At 52.0% G+C, this 19,772-nt stretch overlaps 1 protein-coding gene across 5 annotated transcripts in view; it reads right to left on the bottom strand.

The window, feature by feature from the left end:
- Nucleotides 1–6,337: 6,337 nt before the first annotated feature.
- Nucleotides 6,338–19,772, bottom strand: part of EPN1 (epsin 1) — a 19,799-nt gene continuing 6,364 nt past the window's right edge. For 4 of the 5 annotated variants that reach the window (XM_023508673.1, XM_012813461.2, XM_012813459.2 and 1 more), the window contains 9 exons: nucleotides 14,871–15,120; nucleotides 12,279–12,403; nucleotides 11,946–12,020; nucleotides 11,385–11,468; nucleotides 9,498–9,801; nucleotides 8,925–9,035; nucleotides 8,662–8,748; nucleotides 7,066–7,323; nucleotides 6,338–6,944 (listed from right to left, as the gene is read on the bottom strand). In XM_023508673.1, the coding sequence (XP_023364441.1) occupies nucleotides 6,739–6,944; nucleotides 7,066–7,323; nucleotides 8,662–8,748; nucleotides 8,925–9,035; nucleotides 9,498–9,801; nucleotides 11,385–11,468; nucleotides 11,946–12,020; nucleotides 12,279–12,403; nucleotides 14,871–15,120 (1,500 nt within the window). In that variant the 3' untranslated portion in view covers nucleotides 6,338–6,738. The remainder of the gene's footprint in view (nucleotides 6,945–7,065; nucleotides 7,324–8,661; nucleotides 8,749–8,924; nucleotides 9,036–9,497; nucleotides 9,802–11,384; nucleotides 11,469–11,945; nucleotides 12,021–12,278; nucleotides 12,404–14,870; nucleotides 15,121–19,772) is intronic. The other variant, XM_012813460.2, reaches the window with a different exon arrangement.

A 19,772-nucleotide genomic window follows, 5' to 3' on the forward strand; every position in this document is an offset into this window, starting at 1 on the left:
CTCCATGCATCCTGGTATTTAGCAGGTTGAAACTTATGCCCCAAATTTTCTTTTTGTCCTTGACAAACCCTTTTCCAATTGTTAGACAGTTCTAACTTCTCCAATAGAGCCAAGACATTAGGGGGCCAAGTGAGCATGCACTTCTGAGCTATACGTCACCTCCATTTTCAGCATCTCATTGGGACGAGCAGTTCTAGATCCTCATGATTAGGGCTGCTTGGAAATGTTGGCACCCCACAAAGTTGCTCTTTCCAGGTTTCTCTTGCCCCTCCGAACTCATGCAACGTCTGGTCCTGAGTTGCTGCCAACATCCCAACACATCCCCAAAAACATCCCTGGGAATTTCTTCCTCTAACTTGACCTTAAGCCATCTCATCTTGGGACACCAAGTATTTTCTCTTTGTTTGCACAAAGAACTCCAGGAAAGCAAAAGCCTAGAATGCAATTACCTAGTTGATGAAACTACATAGAGAAGATAATTGCAAAGAAAAAGAATTTTAACATTTCACTATTATTCTCTAATCAATAACATAATTTCCACCAATCATGTATTTATTAAATGTCTATATCTTGACAGAATCTGCCCTGATTTGTATAATAATTTTGAGAGTCATTAATCATGGTCTTTTCCTTTGTGTATTATATCCCTAAAGCAGCGGTTCTCAACCTTTGGGTCACAGACCCACAGGAACTATATTAAAGGGAACTATATTAAAGGACTGCAACATTAGGAAGGTTGAGAACCACTGCCCTAAAAGAAAGAAGAGTCTTTAGTCAAATAATCCAATGTGGGATTAATGTGGAAAGAAGTCCTACTGTGAATAAAAAGGGTTTGATAACAATTATATTCATTCACCTTATGTATAAAAAATTGTCCATCAGGGGGTAGGAATGTTTCCCCAGGAAATTTTGATTTGGGAAAGAAAAGCAGAACAAGAGGAAGTAAATGAATCTGGGTTGTGCAGTAGAAGGGAAATGGGGTATGGTGTTTGTCTTTGCTGAACTACTAAACTTTTTCTTTCCACAGTGGATATGACCTTGGATGTGGACACAGTCAACAACCATCTCATCATTTATGATGACCTGAGTAGTATCCATTGGGGACTTTCCAAGCAGAATAGGGAGGAGCATGGGGAGACACTCAACTATACCTGTGTGTCCTGGGGTCCCCTCAATTCACTTTCAGCCAGCATTACTGGGAGGTGAACCTGGGCACAAGCAATGAATGAGACATGGGTATTTGCAAAGAATTGGTTAATCAGCAAGGGGAGATCCTGCTGTCTTCAGGTCTTGGTTTCTGGATTGTGGGTCTGAGAAATGGACAGTTCTTCTCTGCCACCATGCCTTTGACTGTTCTCTTGGTTAGTTACATCACATGAGGATTTTCCTGGATATGGACATGAGCACCATCTCCTTTTGCAATATGAGTGATAGATCTCATACCTTTACGTTCAGTAACATTTCTGCTGCAGAGCCTCTGCATCCAATTTTTGCCCCCTGATAATGTGATAAATGAGGATCAAGGCTATCTGAATGTCCTGTGTTCCAGGCATTGTCTATCATCCAATTTATCCTGAGCATGCAGAATAAACCTTTGACTAAAAACAAAAGCATTTAGAGAAAATAACTGTGTGCTCACTGCTGGGAGAATGGGGACTGAAGACCCCAAAGGGGCAAAGGAACACACCCCCAGAAAAAGAGGAAAATTAAGAAGTTGAGTGTGTCAGAACAAAGAAAAGTCAGCTAGTATACGTTTAAGCTAGCCATTGCTAGCAAGCTTCTTGCCTTTTCTGAAATTCTAGCCTGTTGGGGATACAGCTTACAAACACCCTGCCCAGTCTATGAGCACTCTGAGGAGAGTAATGGGCATAGAAGAGATTATGGCAAGTCCTAGAAAAGATTTATCTTCCAGGGCATTTCCTGCCCATTAAACAGACAAAGCAGATACCCATTGTGGAGATTTGCATTTGCCTGGGGGAGACACTAAGGGAGTAGCTTGAGCTCTGAGATATGGGCCGAAGAGCTTATATCCTTTATCACAGGAAAATCCTGTGGTGGTGATGGGAGGAAAATGCCTCACTCCCACATATCCTTCAGAGAGTAACTCCAGTGGCATTTTACTCCACAGAGATCTAGCAGAGTTTAACACCTCCTTAGAAATCTGTGTGTGTGACCTCAAGCAGGAGGCTCTCCCAATACAAGACTCAAGATTTCAGATTTCTGAAGGCTACCCCTAAGATTAATAATAATAGGAGCCAATATGATCAGTCTGAGAAACTGCTGATACCTTTGTTCCCTCCCTCATCTTTACCCTCTGGGCAAATAGATTTCAATAAAATCAGAGTGCAGCAAACACTCTGGGCCATTGCCTAAATACCACGACACTCCTAACTTTATATTTCTTCAGTCGACTTCTGCCAGTTTCCACAGGTCTCAGGGGATGCTGCTTTTGGGGCAGGACCCTGACACTCACAACCATAGTTTAAAACTTTTTCTGTTTGGGAGAGACAAAAGTCTCATGTTCTCATGTGGGAGCTAAAAAACGTGACCTCATTCTGTAATGAACAGAATGATGGTTACCAGTGGCTGGAAAAGGTGGTGGGGAGGGAGAGATTAAGAGGGGATGGTTAATGGGTACAAACCTACAGTTAGATGGGAGTAAGATCCAGTGCTCCATAGACAATGGGGTGACAACAGTTTACAACAATTTGTCCTATGTTGCAACATATCTAGAAGAATAAATCTGGAATGTTCCCAACACAAAGGATAAATGTTTCAGGTGATGGTATATCCCAATTATCCAGATTTGATCATTATACCATTGTATGCTTGTATCAAAATATCACTAGGATTTCAAACTAATACAGCCTCTTTGGAAAGAAGTATGGAAAATCCTCAAAGAACTCAAATTAGACCTTTCATTTGATACCATTACTAGGCATCTACTCAGAAGAAAAAAATCATTTTATCATAAGGACATTTGCACTAGATTGTTTATTTATGATTTACAATTGACAAGACATGGAAACAACTTAAATACACATCAACCCAGGAATGGATTAACAAACTGTGGTACATGTGTAGCATGGAATACTATTCAGCCATAAAAAAGATGGAGACCTTATATCTTTTTTATTCACCTGTAGGAAGTTGAAACACATTCTTCTTAGTAAAGTATCACAAGAATGGAAAAGCAAGTATTCATGGTACTCAATACCAATATGAAGCCAGTAGATGAACTAATACACGCCACACAAGAGAAAAACTCAATTCAAGTTGGAGGAGGAAGAACTAGGGAGGGGGAGAGGAGAGGAGGGAGGGGAATGGGTGTGCTCCCACACTTAATGGGCACAATGTAAAGGTATACGGCACACCTCCTGGGGGCGGGACACAACTAGAAGAGGGATTCTACCTAACAAATGTCAACTTTGTAAAGAACTTTTCTGCTTGGTATATGTATATATATATATATATATGATACAAAGAGATTGCAAAAATACATAGAGCATTTCATGAGCACTAATGAGGAGGAAATTACTTTTCTTCTTTGTTCGAAAGAGTTCGAAAGAGTCTTTCTCTGTCACCCTGAGTAGAGTGCAGTGGCATCATAGCTCACAGCAACCTCATACTCCTGGGTTCAAGTGATCCTCTTGCTTCAGCCTCCTGAGTAGCTGGGACTGCAGGCACCTGCCACCAGGCCTGACTGGTTTTTTATTTTTGTAGAGACAAGTCTCCCTACGTTGCCCATGCTGTTCTCGAACTCTGGCCTCAAGCTGTCTTCCCACCTTGGCCCTGGGACTACAGATAGGAGCCAAGGCACCCAGCCCTACTCTCTTTTAATAAGGACACCAGAAGATTGGATCAGGACCTACCCCAACCACCTCATTTTAATCCACTCTGGAGAGGCCCCTTCTCCAAATACAGTCATGGTCTGAGGTGCTGGGCCCAGGACCTAGAATCTGGGGAGCACACTGTCCAGCCGAAATGGACACCTGCACACTCAGAGCGGGCATCAGCCCGGAGCCGTCCTGGGGAGGGGAGCAGGTGCACAAGAGCTGAGCGGCGAGGAGTGACAGAGACAGACCAGGGTCGTGTGAGAGAGGAGCGCTGCGAGAGGGCTTCAGACAGAGGCAAAGTCTCAGAAGTGCGCTGGACACCCTCTCTACACCTCCTGCGTGTGCCGCCCTTAGGACGCCAGCGAGGAGAGGGGCCCCCGCGAGGTCTCTGGTGCCCCCTACCCGGCCCGCACGCACAGCACTGCGCTGGGAGTCGCCCAGGCCCCGCAGTCCCATGGGACTCCGAGGCACCAGCGGGTGGGTGTGTTGTGCAAGTTCCTGAAAAGCGAGGCTAGAAATCTCCTTTTCACCAGCCGCATCTCCAGCTCTCCGCAGCAGCGAGCTGTATCCCTCCTGTGCGGCACACAGCACTTCCAGCACCTCAAAAGGTGCCACCCGGTGTCCCTCCAGGGGCCATGAATTCTCTGTAAAAAAGGAGGATCTCCGAGTACCTCTCCTGCCCCCCAGGACACATGCACACACGTCCTTTGATGGAGGGGCCCAGAGACGTCCCATCAACCAGAGTCCAGGCTCAGCCCGCGACTCTTCTGGCTGCAGTCCCAGGAACGCCTGGCAGAGAAGCAGACACGCACCTGCGGCTGGGCTGGCCCAGAGCCACCCGCCAGCTTCTGAGGTGAAACAGTTTCACTGAAAAGAACAGAGAAAAGATGGCCTGGACAGAGAAATTTGACCTGCTCATTCACTGTACCTCGAATTACCAGCCAAATAGGGCTTTGGGAGCAGTATTTTAAGGGTCTAACAGGGAGACGCTGTCATTCCTTACTGAGAACTGCTGCACCCAGAACACTATAGAAAATAAGAGGACACACAAGGCTCTGGGCCAAATAATGTGTTTCTTAGATACTAACAACGAAGAAAAATACACAGAAAAAAATTACACTATTTCTAGCCCCCTTTTCATGTGACTCTTAATCTTCCAGGTAATTTTTGTATTTTCTTATCCTTTTTCCACAAATAGGGAAAGAAATAAAAGTCCCTGACTTTTAAATCACTCTAAGAGATATGAAATAATGATAGCAAATGGCTGCTGAGACATGCCTGCAAGGAGGCTGTCACTGTGCCCAGGCTCTCCCTGCCAGGGGAGCCCGCTCCACATTAAGGACAGAGCAGGATGGCATCTCTCCCCCAAGGAAACATTACATCCCCCTGTAGCATCCCACATCCCCAAGACATCACCTCACCCTAGCATATTCAGCCTGGCTGAGTGGAGATATGAAGCCACTGAGTTCCTTCAATCTTGTGCCCACCCTTTCTGGTGTCCCCACCCACCCCACCCCCCAACCCCCACCCCGACACACAACCCTCTACTAACCCCCAGACGCAAGAGTTCAGTCTGCATCACGGAGTAGGGGCAAGAGAGCACCTGGTGTGGACAGGTCAGGACCCACTTCACTGCATTAACAGAACCATAACCTCATGTCACCCCAGGACACTTCTGCATTATGACCATCTGGGAACCCAGGATTGTCTCCAAGGTTCAGGGGCCACACTCTCCCATCCGCATTCTCCAAAGGTGACATAGGTCTGCCCTGTTCACCACGGATTGAGGCACACAAAGATGATCATCAGTGTATCCCCCTCTTAGGGATGTTCCTGGATACCCCAACTGGCCTAGGGGCTCCCCTTGCAGTCCCCCATTGTAGCAAGTGCCCCAGCAATGTGGTTGTCTGTCCCCTCACCCTGAACCTTCCCTAGGCAAAAAAGGCAAGAATGAAGCCTGGCTGACCTCTGGCCACCTGGCTCCCAGGGCCAAGCCCAGCCTGTTGGAGTTACCAAGAAAACAAACCAAGCAATCAAGTCCCAAGCCCAGGTTCTGAAGGAAGGAGACAAAAGGTGGAGGGAAGGCCATCCTGTCTACTGCAGGACCTGGAACTGGCCCACTCAACAGACACCTGGGGACAGCGGCTACACCCCCTCATAGGCTAATGCTAATGCTCCTCAGACATGGCCTGACATAGGGAAGAAGCAACAGGTAGCCACAGTGGTGTGCTCAGCTCAGCCAGCAGTAGCTGACTCCGTTTCCAGGGAGCACTAGATAGACTGCAGAGGCACAGGCAACGGTACTGCGGGCACATGTGCTGCCACTCTAAGCCCCTCCTACCCTCCTGGTAGCCCCACACACACCCAGCTACCCTCTGCCCTGGGAAGTTGGGATGTCACACCTCTGAGAGAGGCACTGGCTCCCAGCTGTCCCCAAGAGGGAAACAGGACTCAAGCCCTGGGCCCAGGGTGAAGGGAATGCTGAGGGACATGCTGAGTTGTGTGTGGAGTCTGGGGCAGCACACCCTTGAGAATTGCCATTTATTCCCAAAGTTGCCAAAATCATCATCAAAGATTCACCAAGGGGTGCATGGGGGGGAGGGATAGAAGGTTCAAACACTGATGAGGAGTCAGGAGTTTAGAGGGAGGGAAATGGGGGAGGGGGCCCAGCCATCCTTCCCCTCCTAATGCCGTGGGAACAGGGTCCTCCAGCCAGCGCCCTTCCCCACCCCATGTCCAGCTTTTCTTTGGGCAGGAGGGGTGGGGGATGTGGGGGAGGTGTAGTGTGAGTGGGCACTGGGAGGGGACTGGGCGGGCCCATGTCACATGCACTCACAGCACTGACCTGAGGGAACAGAAGGGGGCAGTGGGCCGGGCTAGACAGGGCCCCTCCCACCCTGGATTATAGGAGGAAGGGGTTTGTACTGGGGGCCGAGGGGCCCGGGGGCAGCACTGGAGTCAGGCCAGGACCCCCACCAAGAGGAGAGATGTAGGGGGGTGCCCCAGGGCCTGGGGGTGCAGGACTAAGACGGAGCTGGTTCAGGGTGAGCGTCGCAGGGGGGGCAGGCTGGAAGGGGTTGGTGACAGAGGGGCCAGTGGCTGGGGCTCCTGTAGGGAGAGAAAACAGAGACACAGACTATCAGTAAGCTATGTACAGCCAGACTGTGCAGCAGGTGGGGAGGCAAGATGGGCAGGAGGACCCAGGAGCCAACCAGGGGGCCGCACTCACCACTTGGCAGAAAGGGATTGGAGGCCTTGGCTCCCGGTGGCGTAGGGCCCGGCCGGCTCACCAGCGAGTCCAGGTCCACAAGAGCTGCATTGGGCCCCAGGAATGACTCCGGCGTCTTCCGGGTAGGAGGCGTGGGGGTGGGGGTGGCTGCAGGTGGAGGACTTCCCACAGCCTCAGCCAGAGACTCCCCAACCCCACTCATATCAAATGCCCCAGGGCTGTGGGTGGGTACCTCTCCTGCCAGCAGCTCCAGCTCCCCTAGAAGGAGGAGAGGGGCTCAGAGGGGCGGCCTGGTGGGGGTTCCAACAGGTGGGGATCCCCAAAGAGCGCCTGGTGCTAGAGGTCTCAAGGAGGAGGGACTGGGGCACAGAGGGGGAAGCACCTGCCCAAGCCCAGAAGCACTGAATGTTGGAGCCCAGATCCAAAAATAGGTGTGTGACTCTGGTGAAGACACACAGAAGGAATGATGACACCAGGCACAGTGCTTGACTCCAGGTCTCTGACCCAGAGGGGAGGCAGGGCGGGACTATTTACTGGGCACTTCAGGCCTCAAAGGGGCTGTCCTGCAGAAGCTCAGTTAACTACATAGCCCTAAAAAACTAGGTGCAGAAACAATGGTTTGATGACAACTGTTGGCTTAATTATCTTTTTTTTTTTTTAATTCTATCTAATGTTGGGAAAAAATGCACAAACTTGTATGGAGGGGGAAGGACCTGAAACGAAAACTGCAGACTGGACGGTTAATCTCAAATGACCCCAGTGTTGGCAGCGCCCGTAGCTCAGAGGGTAGGGCACTGGCCACATATACTGAGGTTGGTGGGTTCAAACCTGACCCGGCCAGCTAAAACAATGACAACTACAACAACAACAACAAAAAAAAACCTGGTGTTGTGTAGTCCCAGCTACTTAGGAGGCTGAGGCAAGAGAATCCCTTAAGCCCAAGAGTTTGAGGTTGCTGTGAGCTGTGATGCCACAGCACTCTACCAAGGGCGACAAAATGAGACTGTCTCAAAAAAAAAAAAAAATTAATAAAATGACCCCAGTGTGAGGAGATGAAGTGTTGGATCACCACCATCTTCCTCACTCCCCAGCCCCTGCCAAATACATTTCTGCACCACAATTTGTACTTCAATAGAAGTTCCCTTAATTCAAAAAAAAAAAAAAAAAAAAGGGATCAAAGTTGACCTCATACCCATCACCTGCAGGCAAACAGATACCAGCCAAAGCTACTGGGACCCCACAGCACCCACATGGTCTTCTGAGACCTGGAACGCTGTCCAGATGGGTCTCGTCAGATGGTGGGCACTGGCCTGCACCCACTAAGGACAGACCCTGGGTCAAAAGACATAAGGGGTCAGGGAAGAGGTAGACGATAGAGGGCATGAGTCAGGGCCACTTTGCAAATTCCAGTTACATGGCAGTCACCATATGGCTGGCTGGACAGGACAGAGATTGTCCTTGTTCTGGACTTTTCTCCAAGTCTGAAATTATTCCAAAGACACGTTTCTTTTAAAGACAGGTGAGTGGGTCTCACTTATTCTGCCCAACTGTACCTCCACCCTGAGTGCCGGCAGCCCAGCCCAAGGAGGGGCTCACCCGTGCTGCTCCCAGAGGTCGGCAGTGCTGTGCGGAGTCGGTCAAAGTCAGAGAACTCATCAGGCTCTGTGTCAAAGCACCCGACTGCTGCAGGGGAGCAAAGCTGTCTGCTTAGTACCTGCCTAGGGTCTCACCTCTGCCCCCACTTCCAGTTTTCTAGCTCCCTCCCACCAGGCCCCAGGAGACCAACTATTCACACTCACTCACTCACATGGGGCTCTGCCCACCCCACCCTAAGTCCCAAGCCTCCCCCCAGCCAATACCTGAGGTGCCATTAGTGCTAGGCTTGGCAGGTGACCCCCCCCAGGGGTCCGAGAAGGCTGGCGCTGGTGACCAAGGATCGGACGCTGGGGGTCTGCTAACAGGGGCTCCACCTGGGTGAGGAAAAATTTATGACACCTGAGGGGCTAGTGACCTTGACTGCCAAGGCAGTTCATGGCCTGTCACCATTGAATCTAGGGCTAATCACACAAAAGTTGCCCCATGCCTATTCCTTCTCAGCCAGCCTCCCCAGCATGCCTGTGTCCCAGCTATGTATCTGCTTCGACCAGTTCACATGCTCAGAGCCTCTCCTCAACCCCTCACACCCAGCTCCCTGTTATCCCCCTACCAGCCATCCCTGCCCCACTAAGCACCTGGACCCTTTCTGCCTGCCCTGCCCCTCTCCCTCCCACTGCCCACAACCCCAGGCCTCCTCTGGGCCCCTCAGCTCTTCCTTGGGTACCCCCTCACTGCACCCAGAGTGCCCCCCATGCCTGGCACCACTTGGCTATGTATGTCCCTGGCCAAGGGCATCCCTAAGTAGAGGCCAGCTCTAAGCAGGTGGTGGGACTCACCATCAGAGCTTCCCCATGGGTCAGGTGTGGACCCCTCTCCAGCTGCAGGGGCAGGGGTCCCACCCCAAGGGTCAACCGAAGGCCCTGAGGGGGCAGCAGGCCTCCAGGGGTCCCCGGAGGCTGGTGTGGGACCTGGAGCACCCCAGGGGTCAGCAGCTGGAGGGACAGGGGGACCCCCCCAGGGGTCCGAGGTGGGGGCAGCCGAGGGGATGGCAGCAGCCATGGGCGCTGGGCCTCCCCAGGGGTCAGAGGCCGGTGGAGGAGCTGGAGCAGTGAAGACATCAGCAAGATCCATGAGGGATGACTACAAGGTAAAAGACAAGCAGCGTAAGGGGGTGGTGGGACAGCCAGGGCTTGGATGGGCTGAGCTGAGTGCCAGGGCTGAACTAAGCTAAGGCAGTTGGAGGGCAGGAGCCACCCAGGAGGAGAGGTGCAAGGGAGGCAGAGCCATTACAGACACCCATGTGCTCAGTCCTTCCGCCAGGCCTCCAGGTTGACCTGCCCCTCAAGCTGCCCTACCCCAGCACAGGTCACCACTGACGGGGCCCCTTACCCCTCAAACCTGCCCCCAGTCCATCCTCTGCACAGCACAGGGCGGTCCTTCAAACCCACCTGCCCACAATCCTTTCTGTGGCCCTGAGGACAGAGGCCAGGCCCATCCCTGGACCCACACAACCTCTCCCTGCCGTCTCCCAGAACCACCCCCAAGGCCCTCCCTAGGCCACCCCAAGAACACCTTTCCAGTGACCCCCACACTAGGCGACAGCATCAACACCCTGCGTTCTAGGGGTGGAGGTGCCCCCCACATACCCAATCAGCACCCCTGAGGCAAAGGGCCCCAAGGGGAAGAAGAGCCAGGTTGTGCCTCCAGCAGCCATATCCATCCTCCCCACCTGTTCTCAGAGCAGGCTCAGGCAGGCTCAGGCAGGGCAGGAGTGAAGGAGAGATGGGAGTCTGGTGCCCCAACTTCCTCCAGTAGGGAATCCTCACTGGGGCCCACTCAGAGCTTTGTCCTGAATAGACTTTTCTGTCCAAGAAAACCCTGCTGTGCCCTACCACCCTCAGCACAGGCAACCTGCTGCCCCTCCCATGGGGCAGGGGGCTGCATCCCACTCCACAAATCTGGGCTGCCTCAGGACCTGCTCAGACCAGTAGCACACAGCACCCACAATCCTGCCCAGTGAGCTCGGGGCCAGGGGGAGCGACAGCAGCCACCATGCCGTGAAGACACTCAAGACAGATTAGTGACCAGAGAAAGGCCATGAGAGGAAGCTGAAGGACAAGCGAAGTGGGAGTGACCTCGGCCCTGTCATGTGGAGCAGAACTACCACTCAGCCAAGCCCTGTCCACAGAGCCATGAGAAGCATCATGTGGAAGCAGCAAGGTTTGGGAAAGTCTGCCGCTCAGCCACTGGGCACAAATACACCAGGAAAACACTATTCCTCTCCAAAGTCAAGTGGGAGGGAAGGGACCATAATTTTCCTGCTCACAGATCAGCCCCAGTGTCTAGCACATGGCCCAGCACTCAGGAGGTACCTAAGAAGATGGGGCAGGTAAGGGAAACCTACTGCTCCTTCCACAGCTTGGTAGGTTGTTGTCAGACTGCTACCAGCCTTTCAGCTGTGATGGCCAGTGGTGGAAGCACCTGGCACGGTGGGACCACGACAGTGCCCAGGCCTGGCTCCACATGCCTACAGGGCAGAAACCCTCACCCCCCAAGGCAGGAAGCAGCTGCAGAGAGGCCTGGTGGGCTGTGGGCCCCAGGCCCCAGTGGGCACATGGCAGGCTTTAGGGCCCTGTTTTTCTGTGTCTGCTCACTGGGGACCTGCCAGTGGGATGAAGAGAAGTTCACAGAAGCCAGAGAGTGCAGCGTCGGCCCATACATACCTCCTCCTTGCCCCCAGTCTCCCTCTTGCTCTCTTCAATGGCCATTTGCAGCCTCAGGTCATCCCCACGACGGATCCGCTCTTCCTGTTGGGGGCAGCCAGAGGGAGGATCAGAACACCAAGCGGATAGCAGAGGCTGACACTCCCAACCTGGAAGGCCCCCAACAACCCCCTCCCAGCATGACAAAGGTGACTTAAAAATGGATGGGATATCTCAAAATGGGATGCAACGATGTATGGAATGGGATGGGACACCTGGGTTGAAGGCAGGTAGGACACAGGGGGGAGTGTGGTCTGGGGGATGAGTGGGGGTGTCACACAAAGGGACAGTAGGCTGGCCGGGCTGACGTGATGGCAACCCTGGCCCAGGTGAGCAGGGAGGCCCCTGCTTCACCCCAAGCACCTCAGGCTCTGTTTGTCCTGAGGTCCTTTGGCAGAAGACCCAAAGATCGGGACACATGAGCCTGTGTGCTGGGGCCCAGCAGGATGAGGAGAGCTTCTAGAAGGGGCAATGGGGCTGGTCTAAGGGGAGCCCTGGGCAGGGGCATGAGGCTGCTCTGACCTTATCGTGCTCCTCTCGGCTCAAACTAAGGGCCAGCTGGAGCTGGACGTCGTCCTCGGGGCCGCAGGATGGGGGCTGGGGGAGAGAGAGCATGAGCGGGGCAGGGGGAGCCAGAGGCAGAGCCACAGAGAGGCCGAGAGAGAACATAGTAGAGGGAAAGCCAGGGTTAGGCAGGGCCAAAGAAACGAAACCCTGAGGGACAGGCAGAGAGGGGCACGCAGAGGGGCTGGAGATGAGGATCCAGTCAAAGAGCCCATAGGGCGTAAGAGGAGGGGTGGGATGTGGCATGGAGATGGGATGGCAGAACAGTGAGCCTTGGCATCACATCAGTACCTGGTCAGCCTCCTCTTTGCTCATGGCCAGGGCCAACTGGAGCTGCAGCTCCTCCTCCCCACTGCTCTGTGGCCATGCCTGCTCTGCTTCAGGTGGGGGCCCAGAGCCCACAGCTGCTGACGAGGCTGGCACAGGAAGAAGCAGGTAGGATCAGACCCTGGGTGGACAAGGGCTTCCATTTCCAAACCCCCTTCTCAACCCCCTAACCTTGGAAGGACAAGACTGCAGATGAAACAGGGATCAGAGACTAGGTCCCCAGGAGAGCAGGGTATGTGGTGCAGGGGAAGGACAGCATATGTCCAGGCTGTGCAATCCGAGGCCCAGCCAGGGTAGAGGGGTGGGCTGACAAGAAGACCTTGGTTCAGGAGCAAGAGTGGGAGAAGGGAAGGATGGCATGTGGCGGTGAAGCTGACCCCACCAGGAGAGAGCCAGGACCTGCACAGCCAGCAACTTCTCAAAGGCCTCTCCTGGCCTCTATCCAAGTCCTCCTTGCTTAACTCCTCAAGGCCTGGGGGTCTCTGCCCCTCAACAGTGCAGAGGACTGAGCCACCAGGACCCAAAGCAGACCAGTATCTCCTACCCTGCCCTCCCTACCAGCAGGGACCCTCAGCAGGGAGACTTTCTACCTGTGTCCTGGGTCCCTGCATCCACCAGTCCCACTAGTGCAGGCTGCTCACTGAGGAGGCCCCAGCTTCTCCTTGGCTACAGTGGAGGCAGCTGTCCCCTGGCCTCACCTACACTTGGCCCAGGCAGCCCTGGGCTGGACTCAGCAAGGTGTCCTAAGCAGGAGCCAGGCTGGGGGCACAGACTTGGACCAGGGTAGCCAACAGGTGATGGACACAGATGAAAGATAGATGAGATCACAGACAAGGCTAACCCAGTGGGAGGACAATATCCCTGCTCTCCCAAGCCCTCAGGACTCCCAGGTGGGTACTGGGAGCCCCTGAAGCCCTGAGCTGCTTGGGCCTCACTGAGACTGAAGGCCCCATCTCATACTTGATAGGTAAGGAGAGGCACCATACAAGCAACACTCCAGGCTTCCCATCACCAGAGCACCCCACCTTAGCATGACTCCCCACAGGACCACCAGCTCTCCCCCATGTCAGGGCCCCACATTCTCAATACCTAGCCTCCTCTCCCGGCCTCAGCCCTCCAAGAAGCTCACTCTGGGACAGGAGCCAGACAACTGGCAAAGACACACAAGAACTAAAAAGCTTTACATTTTTTAATGGTTGGGAGTAAAATAAAATTGTCAGGATGAGTGAACCTAACTCAAAATTCAAACTTCAGCATCCATGAGAAGAGTCTGGGGGCAGAATAGTCCCTACTCGCAAGTGTATGGCCCAGCCACAAGAGCCAAGCACAGTCCAACACCCTCTGCTCTAGGATCTCTAAGTGCCAAAAACTCCCTCCTTGGTCCCCTAACCCTGTTTGCCCATCAAGCCACCTCGAGCCAGTGGCCTGCGTCCTGCCCCTACCATTCTGGTCTCCAGCCCTAGCCTCCTCCCCACCTGGCCCCCCTCCCTGCACTTTACACTCCCTAAGTGCTGCCTTACAGGCACACAGGTCGCAGCATTTGCCAGGTCCACCTGTCTCTGAATGGGTGCTGAACAACCCCAAACTCGACTCTTCCAGACAGAAGGCCTCATCGTCCCTGCCAGACTCCCTCCTGCCCATCTTCCCTGGCAGGTCCAGAATGACACAGCACCCTCCCCATCCTGACCACCTCCTGCTCACCAGGGCACCCCACCCACTGCCTAAACAAAGCAGAAGTCTGGACATTCTCCCACTTTTCCCTGCTCAGCTCCTGAGCAGCCCTCCTAGTTCCATGACTTGGAACCTCCGGCCAGCAGAGAGGGCATTTCCCAAAACACTCCAGGGCCCACAAACCCATCCACAAGACTGGAAACACTTTCTGAGACAGACCTTGGCCTGCAAAGTACTCTGCTTTTCTATTTACTCTTCCAATTGCTTGTAATTCTGGTCACCACCCACCATACAGAGTCTACCACCTATGAACATTTTAAAGGCTCTTTCCTATAATCCCAGCACTCTGGGTGGCTGAGGAATTCAAGTTTAAAGTGAAGTAGGATCACACCTCTGCACTCCAGCCTAAATGAGACCCTCTGTCTAATAAAAATGAAAAAATAAATGTTTTTCAAAGCCCAAAGGCACTCTGGTGGCCTGCAGGCTCTGGTGCCCAGCCTTCCTACTGTGCCTCATCCAGGCCACCATCCTCTGCCTGGAACAACCTCCTCAGCCATCTTAGTATGGACAGAGCAGCCCCCAAAGATGCCGCCCTATAGCCTCTCAGGAGGCCCCATCGCCTGCACTGACTCTCAGAGAGGCCCACACGCCCTGTCTGGCAGTTCCTCATGGGCCCTAAGGAGGTACTCAGCTAATTCTGTGGGTGAACAGATGAAATTTCCCAATTCTAGGGCCCTGGGGTCCAAGGCAGGAGACAGGAAAGGGCCTGACGAGCCCAGGGCCTAGGTAAGGAGAGGGAAGAGAGAAGGGAGACACAGGGTATAGCAGCTGGGATGGGGAGCCTTGGCAGCTATTGTGCCTCAGGAGAAAGGGGAGGGGCCTTACCCGTTGCTGTCTGTGCCAGTTTCTCCTTGGTCTTGAGCGCGTGCGCCCGCTCCTCCCGCAGCCGGTCCTCATCTCGGAGCAAAGCCACCAGCTGCTTGGCCTTCTCACGCACGTTCACACCCTGGTCCTTGCCATCCCGGTCCACATACTGGAAGTCCTTTAGCGTCTGCACAGCATACATGTTCTCTTTACACTGCTGCGACACTCGCTCTGAGCCAGTCTTGATGAGGTACTCCATGAGTGTCATGGCCTGCAGGCAGGGGACAGGGACACACTGTCACCACCAAAGCACCATGAAGATGAACTGAAGACTGCACTGTGGCCAAGGCCCTGGGGCAGCCACTGGGATTCAAGTCCCACAACACCCACGTCATCACAAGCAGGCATTATGTCTGCCCACATAGTGGGGCAGCCCAAGGCCATGAAAAGGACCGACCACGGAAGCCCTGTGCCACGGGAAGAAAAAGGCAGAAAGGCCACACACAGAGTATGACTCCACTGATGAGACATGCCAGACAGGCCAATCTGCACAGAGAGCCGGTCATGGGCCCACAGGGGCTAAGGGCAGGCGGGAACTTTGGAAGGACATTTAGTGTAGGAGTTTCTTTTTGGGAAGATGAAAAACTTTTGCAATTAAAGTGGGGGTGGTGGCTTGGCACCTGTAGCACACTGGTTACAGTGCCAGCCACATACACCAAAGCTGGTGGGTTCGAACCCGGCCAGGCCAGCTAAACAACAATGACAGTTCCAACAAAAAAATAGCCAGGCATTTGGCAGGCACCTATAGTCCCAGCTACTTGGGAAGCTGACACAAGAGAATTACTTAAGCCCAATAGTTTGAGGTTGCTGTGAGCTGTGACGTCAGAGCACTCTACCAAGGGTGACATAATGAGACCCTGTCTCAAAAAAAAAAAAAAAATTGAAAACATAAATAAATAAAATATAGATGTGATGGCCACACAAGACTGTGAACATACCAAATGCCACTGAACCATCCACTGTAGAAGGTGAGGTGAACTGTGTATGAGCTAGAACACAGCCACAATTAAACAAAGGAAGTGGCAGCTGCCATTGGATGGGCGTCACTGCAGAGCCCACTCTACTTTCTTTCCTTTTTTAAGAGACAGGATCTCTAGCCAGGTGTTGTGTGGTAGGTGCCTGTAGTCCCAGCTACTTGGGAGGCTGAGGCAAGAGAATCACTTAAGCCAGTGGTTCTCAACCTTCCTAAATGCTGCCGCCCTTTAATACAGTTCCTATGGGTCGCAACCCACGGGTTGAGAACTGCTGACTTGGAAGCCCAAGAGTCTGAGGTTGCTGTGAGCTGTGTCACCATGGCACTCTACCAAGGGCGACATAATGAAACTTTGTCTCAAAAAAAAAAAAAAGAAAGAAAGAAAGACAAGGTCTCGTTCTGTCTAGAATGCAGGGACATTACCACAGCTCACTGCAGCCCTGTACTCTGGGCTCAGGGAATCTTCCCACCTCAGCCTCCCAAAGGGCTAAAACTATAGGTGTGAGCCACCGAGCCTGGCCTATTTCTTTAAGAAGAAACTCTAACAAGGCACAAAACAAAACAAAAAAAAACATCTACTAAATCACACTGAAGGATAACTTAGAAGGCTTTCTGTATTGCTCTGTAAGTTTGAAATGAGTCATCCCTTTCAAAGGTTAAAACTCATAGCCTTGTAGATAACCAAAAGGAGCTCATCACCTTTCATACAAGGGACTATTCATACCTTTCATAGGCCCAAGGTACACACAAAATAGAATGCCAGGAATAAGAAGGGTGCAGGCAACATTATTGTTCAACCTGTACCCTTTGATATCTTTGCATTTTATAACATGAGATCAAACTGAAATGAAATGAGGGATAAAAACACATCCCTTCCTTGGCTGAAGCCTTGCTCTGATGAGCATGTCCAGGGGTCACAGCCTCTTAAAGGCTCTGCTGAAGCACTGGCTGCCATCCTCAGAAAAAAACACCTTAGACCGTACAGGTGACTGCAGGGGTTTCACGAACCTCCACCCACACAGGGCTCTCAGGTCTAAAGCAGAGAAGAAAAAAGGAAGGACGAGTCAGCTACTGCAGCTAAGCTCTGTCTAAACCAATGGTTCTCAACCTGTGGGAACTATATTAAAAGGTCGTGGCTTTAGGAAGGTTGAGAACCAAGACTCTAAACCAAGAAGAAATCTGCCAATAAAAATGCCAGGGCCACTCATTATTGCAAACCCATATCTGGCAAGGCAGTTTGAAGGCATGTTATAGTATTTACATCTGTAATTGGAGAACAGACTTTAACTGCCCCTCAAGGTGTTTACACATCAGAGAAAGGAAAGAAGGTAAGTTCCCTGTACTATCACACTGACTCCAAGAGGCAGTCCTGGGTCCAGAACTCCTGGAGCCCTTGTGTTTTAGAATTAGAATTTTCCCAAGTTCAGACCAGTAAGATGAGGCACAAACCACACACACACATAAGAGAACACTCCCAACACAGAATTACGGCCAACAGACCAAAAGGCCACATGTACATGACAGTGTGTCAGGCTTTGCAGCAAATGGATTACAAACAACTTTCATTTTCAGAGTTCTTTGGACTTGTGGAATTACAGTTGTAAAGATTATGAACCAGAAAATAGTGCAACTGCCCACAGCAGTAAATTCACACAGTGGGACCACAAACACACACACACAGAGCAATAAAAAAATACAGCAGTGACTGGAGTGCACAGCAACACAGGTCAACCTCCCAAGCAGGACTGCAAGCAAAGAAAGCAAGGCACAAAAGACCGTATACAAGCCTCAGCATATATATAGTTCAAGAACTGCCTCAGCAAACTCAAATGCGACAGGTGCCTATGGGGAGGGGTGTTGTGAGGGAGCCTCCGGCAAAGCTGAACACACCCTCAATTCCCACTAGGCCAAGGCTACAGAGGTGTACACATACATTAAAGCTAACTGGGTTAACATTAATGATCTGCTTAGATGCTACTCCTCACAGATAAATTTATAACTTATTTTAAAAGTAGGCAACTGGACAGATACAGTGGCTCACACCTATAATCCTAGTACTCTGGGAGGCCAAGGGCAGTGGATTGCCTGAGCTCACAGGTTCAAGACCAGCTTGAGCAAGAGGCGAGACCCTGGTCTCTATATATAGCTGGGCACTGCGGCAGGGACCTGTAGTCCCAGCTACTTGGGAGGCTCAGGCAAGAGAACCACTTGAGCCCAAGAGTTTGATATTGCTGTGAGCTATGAAGCCACAGCACTCTACAGAGGGTGACAAAGTAAGACTGTCTCAAAAATAAATAAATTAATTAATTAATAAAACTGGGCAACTAGGCTGGGCATAGTGGCTCATGCCTGTAATCTTAGCAATTTGGGGGGCCAAAGCAGGAGGATAACTTAAGGCCAACCATAGTAAGACCTCATCTCTACCAAAAATAAATAAATAAACTAGCCAGACGTGGTGGCAGGCATGTGCAATCCCCACTACTCAGGAGACTGAGGCAAGAGGGTTGCTTGAGCCCAGAGTTCAACATTGCAGTAAGCTGTGACAGTGCCACTGCACTCTAGTCAGGCTAACAGAGCAGAAGACTTTGTCGCAAAAAAAAGAAGTAGGTGACTGGATAACCCAATATCTTTTTTTTTTTGAGACAGAGCCTCAAACTGTCACCCTGGGTAGAGTGCCATGGCATCACAGCTCACAAGAACCTCCAACTCCTGGGCTCAAGCAAGTCTCCTGGCTCAGCCTCCCAAGCAGCTGGGACCACAGGCACCCTCCACAATGCCTGGCTATTTTTTGGTTGCAGCCTTCATTGTTGTTTGGTGGGTCCGGGCTGGATTCAAACCCACCACCTTAGGTGTATGTGGCTGGCGCCTTAGCCACTTGAGCCACAGGCGCTGAGCCAATAGTCTTTATTTTTAAAACAACTTTGTCGAGGGTGTTTAAAACAGGTTCAATGAACTTTTTCTGTAAAGGACCCAGTATTTCAGGTTTTCAAGCCATATACTCTATCTCCACTACTAGGAAGCCCTGATGAATGGGCCTGGCTGTGTTCCAGTAAAACTTTATTTACAAAACAGGTGGGAGTTGGCCAGTGGGCTGCAGGTTGCTGATCCCTGGTTTAAGACAAAGACCAAAAGACCCTGCATCTTCAGACAAGGTGACAGTGCAGGGGTGGAGGGTAGGTTCTGGGCTCTGCTCCAGCTTTAATACATGCTGGGTGGCCCTAAACTTCTTTGGGCTTCAGTTTCCTCACCTGGCAAAGGGAGCTGAAGCAGGAACAGTACTTCTTTCACTGGGTGATTATGAGGATGTGCACAGGGCCACACTGACAGGCCCTGAACCAATACACCCTCACCCCCAGACTTGAGCTAGAGCCCTGCAGGGAGGACATGCAAAAGCCAGGCCTGCCGAGGGCCATGCTCAGACTTTCTTCACAGGGGGGATGATAAGATCCACAAAATCCAAGCCAGGCAAGGGCACAGGGTGGGAGACCTGAAGCTCTGGAGAGAACTCCAGCTTCCCCACAATCCACAATTTTAAGCAGATAGACCATCCACCAAGAAGGAAAGATTGTTCCTAACTATCTCACCACCTGGGGCTGAGGTGATGAGACCCTCCACCTCCTAAGTGTCTGTCCTATGCCTTGCTCAGCTACCCACATGCAGCCATGGTGGCAAGAGGATGGCAAGAGGGCAGCGCCTGTGGCTCAAAGGAGTAGGGCGCCAGCCCCATATACCAGAAGTGGCAGGTTCAAACCCGGCCCCAGCCAAAAAAAAAGGATGGCAGGAAACAAGAGGACCTGCTCTCCTGCCAAGACAGGTCAGCAAGCATACAGGACTCTGGAGGCTAGGGGATGCTGCAGACCCACAGTGGCTCAGGGACGCTGGCCTGGGGG

This window comes from Otolemur garnettii, unplaced genomic scaffold (assembly GCF_000181295.1).
Source record: "Otolemur garnettii isolate 467f Iridium unplaced genomic scaffold, OtoGar3 scaffold00264, whole genome shotgun sequence".
Taxonomy (NCBI): domain Eukaryota; kingdom Metazoa; phylum Chordata; class Mammalia; order Primates; family Galagidae; genus Otolemur; species Otolemur garnettii.